Source organism: Ochotona curzoniae, unplaced genomic scaffold (assembly GCF_017591425.1).
Source record: "Ochotona curzoniae isolate NIBS_2020 unplaced genomic scaffold, NIBS_Ocur_1.0 contig_21, whole genome shotgun sequence".
Lineage (NCBI taxonomy): Eukaryota > Metazoa > Chordata > Mammalia > Lagomorpha > Ochotonidae > Ochotona > Ochotona curzoniae.
In genome coordinates, this window is record NW_024465322.1 from 5,250,981 (window position 1) to 5,269,417 (window position 18,437).

The 18,437-nt window shown below is 61.5% G+C and overlaps 2 protein-coding genes across 4 annotated transcripts; both read right to left on the reverse strand.

Moving 5' to 3' along the window:
- Positions 1-40: 40 nt before the first annotated feature.
- CUNH8orf58 (chromosome unknown C8orf58 homolog) lies at positions 41-5,096 on the reverse strand. The gene is made up of 7 exons (XM_040971254.1): positions 3,761-5,096; positions 2,504-2,997; positions 2,058-2,198; positions 1,824-1,938; positions 1,573-1,688; positions 1,273-1,379; positions 41-712 (listed from the first exon to the last, which is right to left on the reverse strand). Exons 1-7 carry the CDS (start codon positions 3,810-3,812, stop codon positions 601-603), a joined length of 1,137 nt encoding a protein of 378 aa, XP_040827188.1. The 5' UTR covers positions 3,813-5,096; the 3' UTR covers positions 41-600.
- A 1,834-nt stretch (positions 5,097-6,930) lies between these two features.
- PDLIM2 (PDZ and LIM domain 2) lies at positions 6,931-17,574 on the reverse strand. 3 transcript variants are annotated; one of them, XM_040971256.1, is made up of 10 exons: positions 17,500-17,574; positions 15,893-15,997; positions 15,259-15,410; positions 13,255-13,324; positions 13,004-13,155; positions 12,762-12,825; positions 10,078-10,160; positions 9,807-9,952; positions 8,564-8,681; positions 6,931-7,922 (listed from the first exon to the last, which is right to left on the reverse strand). In XM_040971256.1, exons 2-10 carry the CDS (start codon positions 15,983-15,985, stop codon positions 7,736-7,738), a joined length of 1,065 nt encoding a protein of 354 aa, XP_040827190.1. In that variant the 5' UTR covers positions 15,986-15,997; positions 17,500-17,574; the 3' UTR covers positions 6,931-7,735. The 3 variants fall into 3 exon arrangements, with proteins under 3 accessions (XP_040827190.1, XP_040827191.1, XP_040827192.1); XM_040971257.1 differs by having other exon boundaries at positions 15,893-15,994; positions 17,483-17,567; XM_040971258.1 differs by lacking the exons at positions 12,762-12,825; positions 13,004-13,155; positions 17,500-17,574 and having other exon boundaries at positions 15,893-16,440.
- Between the last annotated feature and the right edge of the window lie 863 nt (positions 17,575-18,437).

Below are 18,437 nucleotides of genomic sequence, written 5' to 3' on the forward strand. Positions count from 1 at the left end.
CCCCACACCCTCCCTTTCCTCTTGATTAAACATCCACAAGGCCGACTGAGACTGTTTAATCTCACTTGATCCTCATGACAAGACTGAGGTAGGTAGGGCTGGCGTCACCGCAAGAGGGAGGCTGGAAGCAGGCGTGGGCGTCTCCAATGTGTCAAAGTCAGCACGGCCCAGAGCGACTGAGAAATCAACTCTGATACCCCTGGGAGGTCCCCGAGTCTCCCCAGTTCCAGGTGTCCTGCTCCATAACGCAGCCAGAAAGAGGGGGAACAGGGCCCCCAGTACAGTGCCAGGACCACTGCAGGGACAGCTTCCCACAGCTCAGAAGGCCCAGCACATGAGATGCATACAGATTCCAGGAGAAATGACTGGCTCCAGCTGCCACACCAGGGCCCAGACACCTGGCACATAAGTTGGCTTACAGCGGCATCCCCAGGAGCTGCTGGCCCAGGCCCGAGGGGGGAAGTCCTGGAGCTGGCCACTGCACCAGTCTCCGAGCGTGGCTGCAGCTTCTGTTGGCGTTGCAGACAACGCGGCAGCCAGGGGCCCAGGGCCTCCCCCGTTCCTCCCCGCCACCCAGGATCACCAGTGTACCAGGTGGGCTCAGCATACAGAAACATTTTTGGCTCGTTGCTTCTTAACGGTTACCGATGGCATAAAGGTTCTCCGATGGTTGTGACACCGAGGCCTTTCTGGGGAGGCCCTGGGCTCCATCCTGTTGGAGGGGAACAGAAATGTTAGGCTAGAAGGGAGAACAAAAGGGGAGCGTGGGGATATTAAATGAGTGCTAATCAGTGTTAGATCCCCCATAACCCAACACACACCCCAGCAATGCTGGTAACAACACACACACACACACACACCAGACACCAGTAGTGCTGGCAACACATACACACACAAACATCGCACTGCTGGTAACACACACACACACACACACACACACACACACCCACACCCCAGCACTGCAGGTACCTCCCCCTGTCCCGCCCATAAGAGCTAGCTGGGAGGGACAGAGGCAGTTCCCATATCCAACACTCACCAGTCAACTGTCCCAAATGTCCTGCAGCCCCCAGCCGGCCCAGCTGCCTGCCCCTGGGGCACCTGACTCACTTCCTGCTTCTTCCAGGACCCCACTCCCACCCAGCGACACCACTCCACTCCCACCCAGCCACTCCCACTCCACTCCCACCCAGCCACTGCCACTTTACAACCACTCCCACTCAGATTTCACAGGGACCAAGACTCACACGTGGCTCAGCCTCCTGGAGCCCTCACCTGGAGCTTGAACCTCCAGGTGGGGCAGGCCGCTCGGTGTGCCGAGGAGTCCTCCAGCGGATCCGGTTGAGCAAGACCTTGACCTTGTCCCAGTGGGAGACATCTCGCTAAGCAGAGGGCAGAGAATCACCGTGGAGCCAGCCCACACGCACAAACCCCCAGCCAAGCTACCAGGACAAGTCAGTGCTGCAAAGCGGAATGCTGTCATTCTCGCGAGCTTTCTGCGCCATCCCCCCCCCCAAGCCGAGTCCCCATCCTTCCCCCACCCCCACCACCCTGACCCAAGGAGCCACCAACTACCTTGCATTCTTGGGAGGCTGAGAAGTCAGGAGTTGGCTCCAGGGGGGGCTCTGACAACCTGGGAGGGTGGGCTCCTGGCTCCCCCAGCTTGGGAGACAAAGTAACCTCTGCCCCTTCTGAAAGAGAATCGGGTTACCAGGGCCAAGAACACCAAGTGCCACCTCCCCTCACCGAATCAAGCTGTGGCTGGCTGGGGGAAGCCTCCTGTGAGAGGTGGCAAGGACACAGGGAGAGATCCAAATGGCCCTCACCTGCCTCCTGTGCGTGGCTTAGCAGCTCCCATCGCCCCCGCACCCCGCTGCCCAGGTCTGGTGAGGCTGAGGGTGAAGGCAGAGCCCCCAGAGCCGACTCCTCCTCCAGCGAATCCTGTGTGTAAAAGGGGCGGGGCCATCAGGGATGGGGCTGCTCAGTGGCTGGGATGGAGGGGTCTGTTCCACCACCTGTGCCAGCCTCCTTGGTCTCCTGGCCACCAGGGATCCACTCACCCCAGGCAGCCGTTGGGTCCACAGCTGCAGGTAAAGCTGCTGCAGCCTTGCCATCTGCTCCAGCACCAGGCACAGGTGTTCCAGGTAGCGGAGACCCTGCCCTGGGAGGCAGGCCCAGGTTCCAGGCCCCAAGTCCCCCGCCTGTGGGACACAGCCAGGCAGACTCTATCAGCCGCCCATCCAAGGCAGGCAAGCCGGGGCTGTGTGCTCAGGGCAGAGTGGCAGGCCAAATAGGGACACACACCCGTCAGCTGGGCAGGGTGCCCTGCAGGAAGGTGCCAGACCAGCCCACCTCCTCTGCGGGAACGTTACACACAAGCTAGGAGTGACATGAGGCAAGCAGCTATGACCCAAGCCATCAATTAGGGCTGAGGGCCACCACGCCCCAGACAACTCTGGGGAGAATGAGGGGGGTGGCAGTCCCCACACAAAATTAAGGCACTCACCACCCTTGCTTCTTCCGCTCCCGCCTCTAGGTGGGTTTCTGCCTCCAGGCACCCTTCTGCTGGACAGAGGCCCACTTCACTCTCAGGCCTGCCGGCTGGCTGCAACACACCAGGCTGACTTTCCCACGAGCTGGCAGGCGCAGGCGACGGTGGCGGGAAGTGATGGGAGCGCTCCAGCACCTGCTCCAGCTTGTGGCTGGCCAGGAACCGGCTGAGCCGGCCAGGGGGCTCGGGGCTCCCCATGGGCTCCCAGCGCAGCGAGTCCTGAGACAGACCGGCTAAGGTGGCCAGCGAGCCATCCCCTACGGCCATCTCCACTCCGGAGTCCCGCGAGGCCACCTTGAGAACAGGCACCTGCCTCCTGTACGCTCTCATATCACCGTGTCCCTTCTGGGAGTCCGAGAAGGGGGCAAGAGTAGCCTCGGGGATTCGCCTGTAGGTGCTGGTGATGCCAGGTACCACACAACCACGTGCCAGGGCCTCGTTGGCTCGATCTGCAAGCACAGTCAGTGTTGGGCTGGGCCAGGGCTGCAGGCAGCACTCCCCGTGGGGCAGAGCCTCCTGGGCAGCCAGCCCCCTGGTTGCTCGGGGAGAGGATTCCCCCCCCAAACCTTGACAGCAATGGGGATCCCACTTGAGGCTGCGAGGTAACCATCAAGGTCCTAGGGTTGGCGCTGCCGTGCACCCTCCACCACCCATTAGTGTCCCCAAATTAGGAACAGAAGTGGGGAACAAGGAAAGGCTGGGATCCAACGTGTCCTCCAGCAGTCCCAGAGGGCTTAGATGCAAGAAGGAGGTGGAGGGCACCCTCCAGGAAGAGGATGCTGACCATAACAATAGCTGTCACCAGGTGGGCTTCCCTTAAAGAACTAGCCAAGACTTGGGTCAACGGCCAGTCACTGCCGCGCCAGTGCCTCCAGGGATACCTGCGCCCTGGTGGGACAGCGCACAAATCCTTATGGATCACGCAGGGGCTAGGCGCCAATACGCATACCGCGCGGGGCTCAGAGAAACTGCGGGCTGGGACGGGGCAGGGGATGCAGACGAGCCAGCTCCAGCCAACCAGGAAGGCTCTAAGTCCGGCAGCGGTCCCCGAAGGACTCGGGCTGCCAGGGGCGGCTGGTTCCACGCCCTCAAATCCGGAGCAACTCCTCCGTGCAAGGAGCCCCCAGCCCCAGTCCACTCAGCCCCTCTGAACGGGGAGGTGAGTGGGGGAGGATGAAGAGGCGCCTTGCCCGTGGTGGGTGGGCCACTCACCCCGGCCGTCCAGCGGTTCCACGGCGAAGACGCGCCGCCGCCGGGCCCGCATGGCTTCGGCTCCCGGCCTCCGGGCGCTCAGTCGCCCGCCGAACCCAGCCACGTCCCTCGCAGAGCGCCCGCAGCGGGCGCGGCCCCCGGACACTCCCAGCGGGGGAAGGGAGGGCGGGCCGAGGGAGGGGCGCGCAGGTGCTCGCGCAAGGGCGGGGTGGTCCCGACAGCCAGGCGGAGGAGGCGAGCTGGGCAGCCTCTCCCCTCGCCAAATATCGACAACTAGTACCCGTCCGGGCCCGGTCACCCCGCCCAGCCGCCCCCTCCCCCGGGCTCTTCCTGCAGCAAACTCTCAGGGGCCACGGAGGAAATGGAGCCCCACGTGCCGGCGGTGGGAAGAGAGTGCCGAACCCGGCTCCCTGCGGTGCTGCTGGGGAAAGGAAGGGGATGGGTCACTGCCTCCGGGAAGCTTGTAACGACTAGTGCAGGGCGCACTCCTTGTTCCGGGCTCAATCGGAACCCTTTGGCCTGCTCCTAGCCGGGGGTACCCCAGGGAGGAGCGTGCGGGGAGGGGCCTTCGAGAAGCCCCTGGGATGTCACTGGCACCACCTCCTGGTTTCCCAAGCAGGTAAAGCAACCTGATGGCTGTAAGATGGGCTGGGGGCCTCCAGCTGGCTCCTCCTGGGATACGGACCCAGATGCCCTGCAGCCAGAGGGAAGCTGCGGACGTGCAGACTTGCACCCGGGCCTCGGGTGGGGGAAGGGGCTAGGGCTTTGGGGAGGGGGAGCAGGAGGGGCGGGGAGAGACTGTTCCTAAGGGAAAGCTGACGCTCCACCTCCCCCACCCTGCAGCCTCAGGGAACCCCCAGAGCGAACACACCCCTCCCCGGCGTCCAAAGCCATTTTAAAACTTACAACTTTCTAAGGACCGGAAGGGGAAACTGTAAGCCCCTTTCCCCTTGGGGGGGCAGGCTGAGCGCCAAGGGCCTGAGCTGCAACTTGTTTCCCACCCTACTGCCCAGCTAGGACCTCTCCCCTCCCCCCACCCGAAGCCAGGCAGGAAATGCCTTGCACCAGTCCAAGGTTGGGGGGTGGGGTGGGGAGTGAGCGTCTCACCCCCTAGGCACAGCCGTGCTAGTACCACCCCAGGTCTGCCCTCTCTTGCCAGCCAGAGGGAGGGTGTGGAGGTCAAGGGCCCGTGCCCATCTGGAGAATGTGGAGCGGGATTCCAAGCGATCTCTGCGGTGACTCTGGAACAGGAATGAATCCAGAAACAGGAAGCCAGGGCCGGGAGGAATGCAGTGTCTCAGCATAAGCTGTGTGTGTGTGTGTCCCAGAGAGGACTCCCACACACACCCCAGCTTCTCCCCTCCTGACTCTGGCAGCCGTGGCCAATCCTTGACCCAGCAGAGGGCTCTGTGGCCCAGCATGACCTGCCACCGGCACCACCTCTGAGTGATACGGGAGGAATGGGAGGGGCTGTGCACCTGACCTAGAGGGCAGCTGCCACAGGCTGCAGACACAGACGGCGCAGAGGCCTCCATGTCCCTGCTGCTGGGGCCAGCCAGGCCCAGCAGCCCCACCACGGGGAAGTCCCAGCTGCAGGAAGCAGGTTTCCTGCGAGCTCAGCATGGAGCTTGACCCTGGGGGAGGAGGGGCACAGCTAGGAGGAAGTGCGCCAGGGGCCGGCAGGAGTTGGGCCTTAGCCGCAGACTGCCGCAGAGTGAGGAGGGTGAGCCACAGACCCCAGAGGAGGCAGGCCCTGGCCCGTCACCCCACTGCTCATCCTCACCTTCAGCCTAGCACACAGAGCACGAGCCGAGAGCATGAAGTGAGCACCTAAAAACGCCCCAGCAGGGGCTGCTACAGTAGCACAACAGGCTAATCCTCCACCTGTGGCATCAGCATCCCATATGGGGCACCAGTTCTAGTCCCAGCTGCTCCACTTTGGATCCAGCTCTCTGCTAATGGCCTGGGAAAGAACATGGCTCAAGGCTTTGGGCCCCTGCACCCACACGGGAGACCTGGAAGAAGCTGCTGGCTCCTGGCTTCGGATCAGCTCAGCTCTGGCCATTGTAGCCACTTGGGGAATGAACCAGCAGATGGCAGATCTCTTTATCTCTCCTTCTCTCTGTAAATCTAATGTTCCAATAAAAATAAATCTTTTTTAAAAAGAAACGGTAAGGATCAGAGATGGCTTTTCTCTGACCTCCTCTTCCCAAAACCCCCCATCATGCTGGTTTCACGGGGAGACCACCTTTCTCCCTGACGACAACACTGCCCCCACAATCAGGTGGGGATCCCAGCCATCAGCATCCTCCCGCCCCTTCCAACCTGTCCTCTCTGTTTAAACAGCTAAACGGATCCCCAGGCTTCGAGGGGAAGCTCTCCGGCACCGTGGGAGATGCAGCTGAGCATGAGCCACTTTCCCTTCCTGTCCAAGACCTGGCCACCTTGCCACATGCCTCTCCACTGTTTTCGCATTCCTTGGAACCCCCTTAGCCAGTGCCCTGAGAGCTCCACACATCTGTCAGTCAACACCAGGAAAGCAAGCCAAGTACAATGTTCCATATTGCTGTATTAACCACCAGGTCCCTCCTGAGAAACGCAACCTTATCATCACGTGGACTTCACAGGGTGTACTGAAGACAGCTAAGTGTCTCAGGGGATAGAACCTGGATTCCCCCCATCGGGAGTACAATCTGTTACCAACACACGCTCATCAGATGCACCCGTGAATTAGATACACTGTGTTGGGCCCAGTGCGACGGCTCAGTGGTTAAATTCTCACCTTGCAAGCACCAGGATCCTATATGGGCACCAGTTTGTGTTCCGGCTGCTCCACTTCCTATCTAGCTTCTTGCTTATGGTCTGGGAAAGCAATGGAGGATGGCTCAAAGTCTTGGGAACCCACACCCCACTGGGAGGCCTGGAAGAAGCTCCTGGCTTCAGATCAGTTCAACTCCAGCCATTGCAGCCACTTGGGGAGTGAATCGGCAGATGGAAGATTTCTCTATCTCTCCTTCTCTCCATAAATCTGATCTTCATTTCCAATAAAAATAAATCTTTTTTTTTAAATTCTTTTTAATTATATACACTATCCATCAGAATCCCCCCCACCACAGGCAGCGCCCGACGCTAGATGGCACCAAAGAGGCAACCCCGGCTCCCCAGCCGGCTTGGACGGATTTCAACTCTATAAACATCAAGGCTGGTCCTCAGGCAGCCGTCCAGGCAAAAGGTGAGACAATGACATCAGGGTGGCAATGCTATCGCCAGGTGCCCGAGCAGACAACACAGTCAGCCCGGCCCAGATCCCCTGCAAAGACGGCCAGATTGCACAGAGCTGCCCCAGCAGAGCTGGGCTTTGATCTTCGTTGAAAACAGAGCTGAGCTGCCTCCACAGCCCATCACCCAGCCTGCTGGGGCAGGATGGGCAGGGTGCACTCAGCAGGGACCTCCGCATGCTGGGCTGCTCATGCCAAGATGCCAAGGCACTGCCCCCAGGGACAGCCAGTCTGGCTCTTGTTTCCACCCCGGGCAAGGCCAACTCCCAGGCCTATGTGCTGGCTGACGCGGAGCTGTCCCGGGGGGAGGTAGGTCACCTCCTGCCGCCCCCCACCTCCTGCTTTACTAAACCCCAAAGTAGGGGCAAGCGAGCCTCTTCCATGGGGAGTGGGAAAGGGGGCAAGGGAGCAGAAGGAAGTACAGCGCCTCTTTGGTTCCATGTATGCAAATTTATGGCCTACATATGGCAGAAACTCGACACAGCAAAGGCCCTCCACCCTGGCACCTTGGAGATGCACCTCTCTTCATGTTCTACCCCACGTGGTCCCCGCATGCGCCAGGACATCAGAGGCGGTCGCCGCCTCAGCCTGCCCCCCGCAGGGGACCCTGGTGAGGATGCACCCTCAGTTCCACCATCTCAGGATGCCAGCTGCCACCATCACGCCCCTTCCATGGGGCTCAGCGGCAGCAGCCGACTCAGGCCTGGGAGCCGAGGCTCGGGGCCGGGGAGGACATGGAGTAACGCTGGCGCGCATGCTTCTCACAAAACAGCTCGTCACCCACCCAGAAATGCCCACGCATCTTCAGGTTCAAGCCGCAGTCTGCGCAGCTGTAGCAGCCGGGGTGGCGGTACCGCCCCTCCTGGATTCGCACCGCCTGGTTCCTGAGGAAGAGGGACAGTTCCGGCATGAGGTCATCATGGCCAGGAAGCCCGGGCCCCAGCCCTGACGGTCAGGACCTGGGATGACCACGCAACAGAGGGACTGGCACCAGGGCAAAGTAGGTTAAACCCCCACCTGCAGTGACAGAATTTCATAAAGCCCAGCTCTGGCTATTTGGGCCATTTGCCAGAGAGAACCAGCAGAAGCAAGATCTCTATATATAGTTTTGCCTTTCCAATGAATCAACACATCTTTAAAATCTTTTTAAATGAGCAAAGCAAAGCTGAAGCCCAGAGCACCAGGAGATCTGAGACCTGCAATACTGCATATTTGGAAATGTCTGGGCTGGAAGGAGGGAGAGTCAGAGAATGTGCTTGCAGGATGATGCCACCCACCGAGAAACAGGAAATGGAACCGCCTCTAGACAAGCCAGCCCGTTCCCGGCGGGTGAGCGAGGGGAGGCGCCTGGTCCCGCACACAGCCCCACAGGACGGCAACATTTCTGAGCCCTCCAGGGAGAGGGAAGGACGAGGACGACAAATAACCTGCAGCAAAGCCAGGAGCAGCACTGCCCTCTCTGCGCCCCGACTGCCCACCTGCAGCTAGACCCACCCCTGCTGTGGGTGCCCCGACCCCAACTTACGCGATAGTGATGCCACACTTCTCGCACGTGTGGAGCTTGGGTGGAGTGGTCAGGGCCCGGGCTGTGGGCAGGGAGGACTGAGGACTCAGCGAGCTGGGCAGGGAGACAGGTGTGCCACCTGGGAGGGGACAGACACACACAGACACAGGAGAGCTGACCCGCCTGCCACAGTGACAGGGCATTGGCTCACGCCAGCGGCAGAATGGGGAAGGAGAAGGGCGGACGACCGTGGCCTCGGCTGAGGCTGGCTGGGGCCACGGAGCCCAGTCCAAGGCCAAGTTCGGGCTTCTCAGAGAGCACATGTGCCTGGCCCAGGGTGTGGCAGGCAAAGCACCACCAGGCCCCAATAGCACCACAGCCCTCTGCATGGCTTGCAAGGAGTCCTTGCGCGTGCCACGGTTTCTGGGCTGGGGAGTGACCCGGAAGCACAGATGACCAGCAGTATGACCCCTGCCCACAACCCAGGACGCAGACGTGCCCACCGCCAAGTCACCACCTTCCTGCACTCCCCTGGGAGTGCTTGGTCAAGATTTACCCAATCCTATTCCCCATAAAGGCCCCGGAAGCTGAATAGAGCCAGGCAAAGTGGAGATTGGTCATTTTGCCACGCCAGACTATCTCCTACTTGTCCCAAGGTCTCCCTTCTCCTGCTGCCCTAAACAGAGTGGGCTACGAGCCCCTGTGGGTGGCATCCACTTCCTGGGGAGCTGGCATAGGGAGGCCTTTGTGTCACAGCCTCGGGGCGGCTACAGGCTGGAGCCCACATTGGAGCCCCTCGCACACTTCCAACCCATCTAACAGATGATGGGTGCTTATCAAACAGCCTAGTGAGCGCCCACGTGGTCTGGGCCACTCAACTTGGCACTCAGTCCCGCCTGGCTGTCTCCAGGATTGCCCGCGTGGGGCCATGTCCCCACGGCCACACCCAGGAGCCCTCTGGCTGCTCGCCTCCACATTCCAAAAGCTCTCCCAAACACCATGTTCCCGCCACCCCCACCCACAAGCCCTCCCTGGAAACCCAGCCCTGCTCTCCCCGCCTCCCTCTCCCTGTACCCCCTTGGTTCAACTTCCTTGTCCCAGTAGGACCTGCTCCCTACTTGGGGGTGCACACCTGGCCAGCCCTACCACATGAAAAGCACCCATGGGTGCAAGGGTCTGGAGCACCCGCAGGGACACCCCCCCACACCCCAACCTTGTCTTAAACGTTAAGCAGCTGGCTGTGGGGTGGGGGGGTGCATCTCACCTCTCTCCTCAGCCTCCAGCGCTTCCTGCAGGAGCCGAAAGGAGCTGGATTGCCGGGGTGCCGAGCGCGACTCCCGGTTCTCCTGAAGCATCTTGAAAACTTCGGAGTCTTCTTCCAGGAGGTGGCTTGCCCCTCCGGAGTCTGAGCTGTGGGATGGGAGGGTGGGAGGACAGGAGGACGGAGGGAGTTTAAGACAGGCGTGCGGGCAGGGCAGCTGAATACCCCTGGGCTCCCTGTCCCGTCCCCAGCGCCCTCCAGGGCCGGCCAGTACCTGAACCTGGGGCTGGAGGAACGGAGCCCCGGGGAAGGAGGCAGCACCAGCACCGCGGAGTCGCCAGCGCGGCCCTGGCCAGCCTGCAGGGAGGAGAGCAAGCGGGGAGGAGTCAGCGGCTGGCCGCAACCTTGGACCCAGGCCCGCCTGCGGGGCCCCCAAGCTCGGCTGTTCCCAGGCCCGACAGCAGGGGGCTCTCGGTCCTTGTGTGCAGCAAGGAGGGATGCCCGGCAGCCTCATTGGGGTTCTGCTGGGGAACTGGGCAAGGGGTGAAAGCAGGCACAGGGCGCGGAGTCAGTTGCTAATGATCCTGCTGTCCGCCTGTCTGGACGCCTGGTTGTGTGTTTCGGAAGACAATGGATAGGTCTCCTTGCATGGGTTCCCAGGAAGTCACATGGTCTCAATTTTGAAATGCAATGGATGGTTTTTGGGGGTAGTGTGAAAGAAAATGTGTATGAGGGCCCGGCGCTGCGACCTAGTGGCTATAGGCCTTGCCTTGAATGCTCTGGGATCCCATATGGGCGCCAGTTCTAATCCCGGTAGCCCCACTTCCTATCCAGCTCCCTGCTTGTGGCCTGGGAAAGCAGTCGAGGACGGCACAAAGCCTTGGGACCCTGCACCTGCATGGGAGACCTGGAGGAGGTTCCTGACACCTGGCTTTGGATCAGCGCAGCACCAGCAGTTGTGATTGCTTGGGGACTGAATCATCAGATGGAAGATCTTCCTCTCTGTCTCTCCTCTTCTCTGTAAATATCTGACTTTGCAATAAAAATAAATCTTTCAAAAAAAAAAAAACTCGTCATCCATGTCTGACAAGGGGACAGAAAATGATACTGGTGGCAGTGGTTTTAAAAAAAAGAACAAAATGTGCATGGATTTCAAGCTAAAAGGGAAAACCCAAGAGGTTTAAGCTGCAGTCCTGGCGAGGTGCAGGGAGGAGCCGGGCCAGGCACAACGGCCAGAGCTCATCTGTGGCTAAACCGGAGGAGTGTTTTTCCCTCTGGCGGTCTCTGGTTCCTTCCCCACAAGCCTTGCTTGCAGACCAGAAGTGGAAGCTTCCTGGAGTTAGGAATTTCTGCTTTTCTGCTCCCGCAGCCCCCAGGGGCTAGAAGGGCGCCCGACGTGAAGCAGCTGCTGGGCGATAAGCGCTTGTGGAAGGAACGTCCAGTGCCTTGGGACCAGAGAAGAGAACTTGGCACATCTAGTCCACCCGTGAGGCCCGAGGGAGAGATGTGTGTCCAAGGTGGGCAGCTCCAGGTCCCCCGTCGACGGGGTCAGTTAAATGCAGCCAGTCGTGTACTGGGGCCAGCCACAAACACACCACTCACTGTGTTTTTTAAACACAGTGGGACCAGTGCTGTGGCGTAGTAGTCCAAGTCACTGCTTGTGGCACCAGCATCCCACATGGGCACCAGTTCAAGTCCTGGCTGCTCCACTTCTAATACAGCTCCCTGGTTAAGGCGCCCAGCAAAGCAGTGGAGGGTGGCCAAGTGCTTGAGCCCCAGGACCCCTGCGGGAGACAGAAAGAGGCTCCCTGGCCCCCAGATCAGCTCAGCTCTGGCCTTCGCAGCCATGCGGGGAGTGACCCAGCAGATGGAAGATCTCCCCTCCCTCGGCCTCTCCTTCTCTCTGTAACTCTTTCTAATAAAAATCAATCTCTGGGGGAAGAAAAAAAAAATGACGCAGGTTGCGCCTCCATACCCGTGTCTCAATTCCAGACACCCAACCCTGAGGAGCGACGGTTCTAGAATGCTGTTGCTGCCGACATCAGACCTGAATCCACACCCTGCCCCCGACATCCATCCAAACTCCTGATTAAGCGTTCTCAACAGCCCCCCCATATCCGCCGCGCCCTAGCCCACAAAGCCTCCTGCTTCGTGAATTGTTCCAAAATGTTTCACACATCTGTCTTATCTTGCATTCTTTTGCAGACAGGGCACCCATGGGGTCCCTCTCTCCCTCCCTCTCTCTGCCCAGGGCACCCAACTGGCCACTGGGCAGGCCCCCAGCACAGAGCCCCTCCAGACCCTGCCCAGCTTCTAGTACCTTCCCTCCCCTCAACACCCCGCCACCCCCACAGGCCCTGCCTTCTGGAATGTACAGTACATCCGAGTGGGAGTCCAGCAGCTGGGTCCTCTCCTGCTCACCCTGTCCCTTCGGAAGCCCGACCTACCCCCCTCCACCCCCACTCCCCTCAGCCATGCTGCCCCCCCAGCAGCTGTGGGCCTCCTGGCTCTCTCTCCACCCCACCCCTGCCTGCCCTCCAAGCAAGAGAAGGGGGCAGGGAGGGTAGACAGAGAACAAGCTAATTGGGGCTGAAGCCGAACCACAGTCCCACTGGGGGTTCCCTGGGCCGAGTCAGGGAAAGGAAGAGGGGGCGGGGAGGGGGGAGGCTGGGAGTCCAGGCAGATACCAGGCCGGGAGCGGGGAGGAATGCGATGGGAAGCCTGCAGCCCAAGAGGGAACCTTCCCAACAACAGCAGCGAAAATATTTCAGTCGCAGCCCAAGAGAAACAAGAGGGAGGGGAGGAGGAGGGTGTGCTGGCCGGGCACAGGCCAAGCAGGGGTGAGGGTAGGGGGCGCTGTCTGTGCACCCCCTTTCCCAGAGGTGCCAGCAGCCCTGGCTCGGGCAGGAGCCCCCAGTGGGAAGGAAAGGTGCTTCTCCACCCCTCCAGGGAGCTTACCTGGCGGCCCCCGTAGGACAGGCGGCCCCCGAAGGATGGGCGCTCCATGGCCAAACTCTGGAAGCTGAAAGGTGGAGAAGGGACGGTGTGTGTGTGCCCGTGTGCAGGGAGGGAGGGACTTCACCAGCCTACCCAGAGGAGGGAGGAAGGAAGGAAGGAAGGAAGGAGGAAGGGGAGCCGTGGGGTCCCCCAAACATAGCCTGAGAGAGAGGGGTTTTAAGGAGCCACACGCATGCACGCACCTGCGGCTGCTCACGGCCTCCGCTGCCAGGGTGTGCGGGCTGGTGGGGGACGGCGAGGAGAAAGGGCTGCCTGCCCGGGGGCTGAGGGAGGCAGGGCTGGAGCAGGTGGACTTCAAGGAGGACTGGCTGCCGGTCTGTGTCCTCAGGGAGCCCTGCAGAGAGAGGGGCCTCAGGGGAACAGGTTCCTTCTCCTGTCCGTGGTCCCTGCCCCTGGTGCTGGGCTCTCCCCTGGCTGCAAGGCATGGACTTACCTGGAAGCGAGATGCCGACACTTCCAAGGAGCCATCCCCATTGGCCTGCCTGCTGGAGGCAATCTGAGACCTACACGGGGAGAGGAAGGGGGTGGGGTGTCACAAGGGTCCAGCCCCTCTCCCCGCAGCCGCACCTTTAAACGCAAGCCTGGATTCACCTGCTTGCCATCTCCCCCCTCCCCCCCCGCCAGCTGCATTTATTTTTTATTTGAAAGGCACAGTTACAGAAAAAAGGAGAGCTCCTCCATCTGCTGGTTCACGCCCCAGATGGCTGCAACAGACGGGCTGGCCTGAAGTCGAAGATCTGGAACCTCTCCCGGGTCTTCCACGTGGGTGCAGGATCCCAAGGCCTTGAGCCATCCTGCGCTGCTTGCCCAGGCTAGACCCAGGTGGTCAACTTTTAAATGCCAGATGCCAAACCAACCAACCTCCATGTACAACAGTCCCCATAGTGTCATATTTAAAAGAACAAGCAAGGGTCTGGCATCGTGACTTGGCATATTAAGCCTCTGTCTGCGGTGCCAGCATCCCAAATGGGCACTGGTTTGTGTCCTGGCTGCTCTACTTCCCATCCAGCTCCCTGCGTCTGCGAAAGCAATGAAAGATGGCTCAAGTCTTTGGGACTCTGTACCCACATGGGAGACCTGAAAGAAGCTCCTGGCTTCAGCTTTGGGCCTACGGGACCTGCCCAGCTCTAGCTGTTGCAGTCATTTGGGGAGTGAATCAGCAGATGGAAGACCTCTTTGTCTTTCCTCCTCTCTCTGTACCCCTGCCTTTCAAATAAATCTTTGAATGGGGGACTTGGCTCCAGGCAGGAGGGAAAGCAGACATTTCACAAGCAGCTCCATAGCTCCCGTGCCTTCAGAAACTCTTTCCCTCCACTTCATCTGGACCTGGCCCCTGGGCCAGCGTCACCCCATACATCAGCTATGGGGAAGACAGCTGGCTGGGGAGGAACAGCCTTCTGGGTTCCAGCCCATGGGAGACTGGCACCCCGCCAGGGGAGCCAGCGGTCCCAAGTCCTAAGGCCCCCAGTGGTGGCCTCTCTGGAGATAACTGACCCCTACACCCCGCCCACTCCCTGCCCCCAACCTGTCCAGAGTTGGCTTCCGGCTTCTGAGTGGGGACAAGAGAGAGGTGAGAAGGGGGAACCCTGCCTATGGAAAAAAAAAAAGACAGGAGGGGAGCTTTGGCCAGGGGAGGGGCAGGTGTCCAGGCTGCCTCCCTGAAGCTCCCTGAAGATTCTGGTCCCATTCCCAGATGCCAGGAGGTACCCCCTGTCCCTTCTAAAGACTCAGGGGCCACGGTGGCCTAGTGAGAGCAGAAGGCAGAACAGCCGAGTGGCACACGGGGCAGGAGACGCAGGGCCCAGCGTGGTGGGCAGCCTGGTGGAGGAGGCAAGGGCAGAAGCCCTGACTCAGGCTCTAGGACCGGCCCAGAGGGCTCTCCTGACATGGGGATCTCCCTGCATTGCTGCTCTGTGACTCACTGCGGGGCCTCACCCCCTCCACCTGCTGCACCCCAAGATCCCGCAAGCCTGGGAGTCAGCCGGTATCAGCAGCCAGGTCAGGAGCTGGGGGGGAGGGAGCCCCTATGCCACCTTACCCCCAGGGATACAAAGCCACCCACCTTGGAGGCCAAGGGTCCCAGAAGCCCAGCCTCAGGCCCACCTCTCCTGAAGTCTCCCCTCTTCAGCCCACTCCATGCCCACGCCCTGTACCCTGTACACTCTGGGGAACCAGTCAGACCCGGGCTGCCAGGTGGCTGTGCCAGCTCTCCCTGCCCAGCACACAGTGGCTGCCTGCCCAGCCCCAGCGCCCACCACTTCACCCACTGCCTAGCCAAGGACAAGAATCTGGTAGCTGGACCGGCCTCCCTCTCCCCTGCAGTGGAGGGTCCTGGGGGCTTGTTTGCTCTGACACCGTGGAGTCAGAGGACCCAGGAAGGCAGGCCATGGGGGTGGAGCTCTGGAGCCGAAGGCGCAGGGCCTGCGGGAGGACCTACCGGTCCAGCTGCAGCCGCAGGGGTGAGGGACTCTGGCGGATTTTGCTCTGGGCCTCCGCGTGAAGCATGCTGTCTGCCTTCTCCCCATTGATGGCCACGATGACGTCACCAGGCCGGAGGTCAGCAGCCTGGGCCTTGCTGTGTTCAGTCACCTGCCAGGGATGCATTTGAAGCATCTCTGCTCAGAAAGTGGTACCCTCAGCTGGTCCCAGCAGAGGCAGAGGGAGGAAGGGAAAGCTGCTACAGGAGGGCTTCCTGTCTCTGCTCCCCGCCCCTACTTCCCAAACAAGACACTCCCCTCACACACCCCATGGACGCTCCTATCCTGGCCACCTCCAACAAGGTGGAATTTTAGGAAATACATGCAATCCGCACCCGCCTCCCTGCGCGAAAGTTCCTGCAAACACTCCCAGCTCTGAGGTCCAGGTGTGGGGAGTGGAGGGGGCCGAGGCCAGAACTCTCGGGGGCTCTCGTTGCTGCCAGTAGGTGCAAGCCCACACCCTTTCCGTCCCACAGGGCCCAGCCAGCAGCAGCAGCTCCCAGCCCAAAAGGGCTTCTTGCAGGGCTCACAGGGCATGTCCTGACTCTTGGGGAGGCCCCTTTGCCACCTCTTTCTCCTGCAACCGAGCCTTACCCTGGTCACCACGATGGGCATGTGGAAATCCCGGCCTCCGGAAATGCGGAAGCCCCAGGGTGCTGGTCCCACCACATCCACAGTTAGCGCCATACCTGAGACCTGAGGGAAAGGAGAGCAGGCAGGTGAGGCCCAGCACCCCCGGGCCCACCTGAAAAAAAAAACTCTGCCAGGAGGAAGGAGGCAGGTCCCCAGAGTCACTCATCTGACACGTCACGGAGGAAATGACGCTGTCCCCTCCCTCACCCAGTTCCACTTCCCCATCACCCCACAAACACACACACACACACACACTCACACACTCACACACAAAGTTCCCCTTCCCCGCAGTCTCCAGCCAGAGGCTCCCTGGCCGCGGTGGCTGTGCAGCCTGCAGGTGAGGGGGGATGTGCGGGGAGTGGGATGTGCAGCAGCTGACAGGTGGCTGGCTTGCTGGAGAGGCCGGCGCCACCTCCTTCTGCCCTTCCTCCACCTCCACCACCTCCTCCACCACCAGGCCCAAGAAGTCCCCACAAGTATTTGCTTCCGGTCCTCAAAACCCACAGCACAAGGTACTTCCTCCCGCTCTGGGGGGTGAAGGGGGAGGGCAGATGTGGGCCCTGGGGACAGCAGGCACAGCAGGCATAGCACAAAAGGGGGTGGGGGGCCACTGCAGACTATGCCAGGAACGGACAGGATCCTCACAAGGTCCTCCTGGCTGCCTACCAATGACCCCCCAGCCCACCTCCACCTCCACCGTGCAGCTCAGAATGGGCAGGATCAGGCCCTTCCGCCTCCCCCAGGGCCAGCTGGACCCTGTGGAGTCCCAGCTGGAAGTCCAAGGCTCTTGGGGCCAAACCGGGCACACCCAGCCCCTGGGGCTGGCCAATAGGATAAATGGGCCCCAAGGCAGCTGAGGGATGGGGTGGGTTGGGGGGAGTGGTGCAGCAGCCCCCACCCCCCCCAACCACCCTCTCTGCAGGCCAAGGGAGTATCCTTCCAGAACAACCTTGTAGGATTTCCTGAGCCTGCAGCTCTGGAGCCAGGAGCCAACCCTGGCAGGAAGCTGCCCTGGCAGGCTGGGCACCACCCAGCCCAGCACCCATCCCTGGGCTGTCCTATGGGGAGGTCCAAGCCAGGTTTAGATCTGCCAAGTCTTTCAGAGAACATCAGGGTCCGGATGCAGATGGGGAGAAGCGGCTCCCAGTAGCAGGTCCGTCTCCCCACCCCCTGCAGCTGGCTTCCACTCTTAACCTACCCTGACCCCAGTCAGCCCCCAGGGCCCCCGCAGGCTCTCCCTGGCCTCCCCGCCAGGAGCCCCTGGCAGCTGAATTTCCCGGACCTTTGAGCCGGCCCCGTGGACTCCGCGCCGCAGTGACCGGGGGAGGTGTCCAGCCCGTCGGCCCGGCTCTCCCAGTTTGGGAAGCCTTCCCGGCTCCAAGACCAGAGAAGCACCTCGGATGGAGGGAGACCCTCACCTACCACCCCTACCCCAGTCCGCGGGATAGAGGGTGCCATAGCCCGAGCCTGGCTGGAGGGAAAGAAGCGAAGCGAGATCCTCCTCCGGGACCCCGGGTGCCGGGAAGGGCGCGCAGGTGGGCGTGCGCTCACCTGGTTGCGGCTCACCTGTGGGGCTGGGCGGCCCGGGAGGCAAGAGCAGGAGGGAGGGAGGAAGGGGTCAGGAGACACAGCGCCGCTGCCGCCGTCTGCGCGGCTCTGGGGAGCGCCCGCCCGGGGCTGCGGGACCTGCCTCCGCCCATGTGATCCCGGGGCCGCCCTTGCCGCCGCCCCTGGCCCGGGAAGCCGCCGCCTCCGCGCGGCCGAGCTGCGGCGCAGCCACCTGGTTCAACGCCACCCCCGCCCCCGAGGCTCCGGAGGGTCCTTAAAGCCCCCGAGGTGCCCGCATCCTTCCCGACCTCTCCCGGAGCGCTCAGCCTGGACACCCGCAAACCCGGCCGAGAAGTGTCTGCGGGAGCGCCGCCTCGCTGGCGGGCAGCAGGGCGCGTGGTGGTGGACGGGGGAAGCGCTGCGTGTCTTTCCCGGCCTGGGACGCTCGCCCTCTGCTCCTGGCTGGCGCGCCCCATCTGATGCCTTCACCCTAGCTTCTCCACCCCTTGCCGGCTCCAACAGCCCCGGGCTCCAGGGATCAGGAGGGCCAGCCAAGGAAGGGGCCTCAGGTGGTAGATCAGGAAGGAGGTGGTGGACTGGCCCATACCTGGCAACCTTCACCCCGGGGAGGCCCGTGTGGCCTCCTGGGTCTCCCGCTCAGCTCCCGGTGTCAGGCGGATCTGATTTCAGGGGAGCACAGGTGTGGGCACAGCTGTAACTCAGCTGCTTCACGTGTGACTCATCGGCTCCAAACCTTCTCCTGACCTGTGCCTCGCTCTCCCTGCCCTCCCAGCCCGGCCCGCCTCCCGCACAGCCTCTGTCCTGGGTGTGTAAACCACTCTCCCTGGAACTCCTAGTCCCCCGTCTCCTCCGTGGCCGCTTTGCCTGATGCACCTGTTCAACTTCCCTAACTAGATGGGAAAGCCCTTCGTGGGGAGCAGCAAGGTGCAGGGGGAGG

Excerpts from the sequence above, each read along its gene's own strand:
- PDLIM2 (XM_040971256.1), bottom strand. The coding sequence starts at position 15,985 with ATGGCGCTAACTGTGGATGTGGTGGGACCAGCACCCTGGGGCTTCCGC. Across the intron at positions 12,826-13,003 it reads GAGGCCGTGAGCAGCCGCAG|CTTCCAGAGTTTGGCCATGG; the intron begins GTGCGTGCATGC and ends TCCACCTTTCAG. Across the intron at positions 10,161-12,761 it reads TGTCCTACGGGGGCCGCCAG|GCTGGCCAGGGCCGCGCTGG; the intron begins GTAAGCTCCCTG and ends TCCTCCCTGCAG.
- CUNH8orf58 (XM_040971254.1), bottom strand. The coding sequence starts at position 3,812 with ATGCGGGCCCGGCGGCGGCGCGTCTTCGCCGTGGAACCGCTGGACGGC. Across the intron at positions 1,689-1,823 it reads AAGCCACGCACAGGAGGCAG|AAGGGGCAGAGGTTACTTTG; the intron begins GTGAGGGCCATT and ends ATTCTCTTTCAG. Across the intron at positions 1,380-1,572 it reads CAGCCTCCCAAGAATGCAAG|CGAGATGTCTCCCACTGGGA; the intron begins GTAGTTGGTGGC and ends CCCTCTGCTTAG.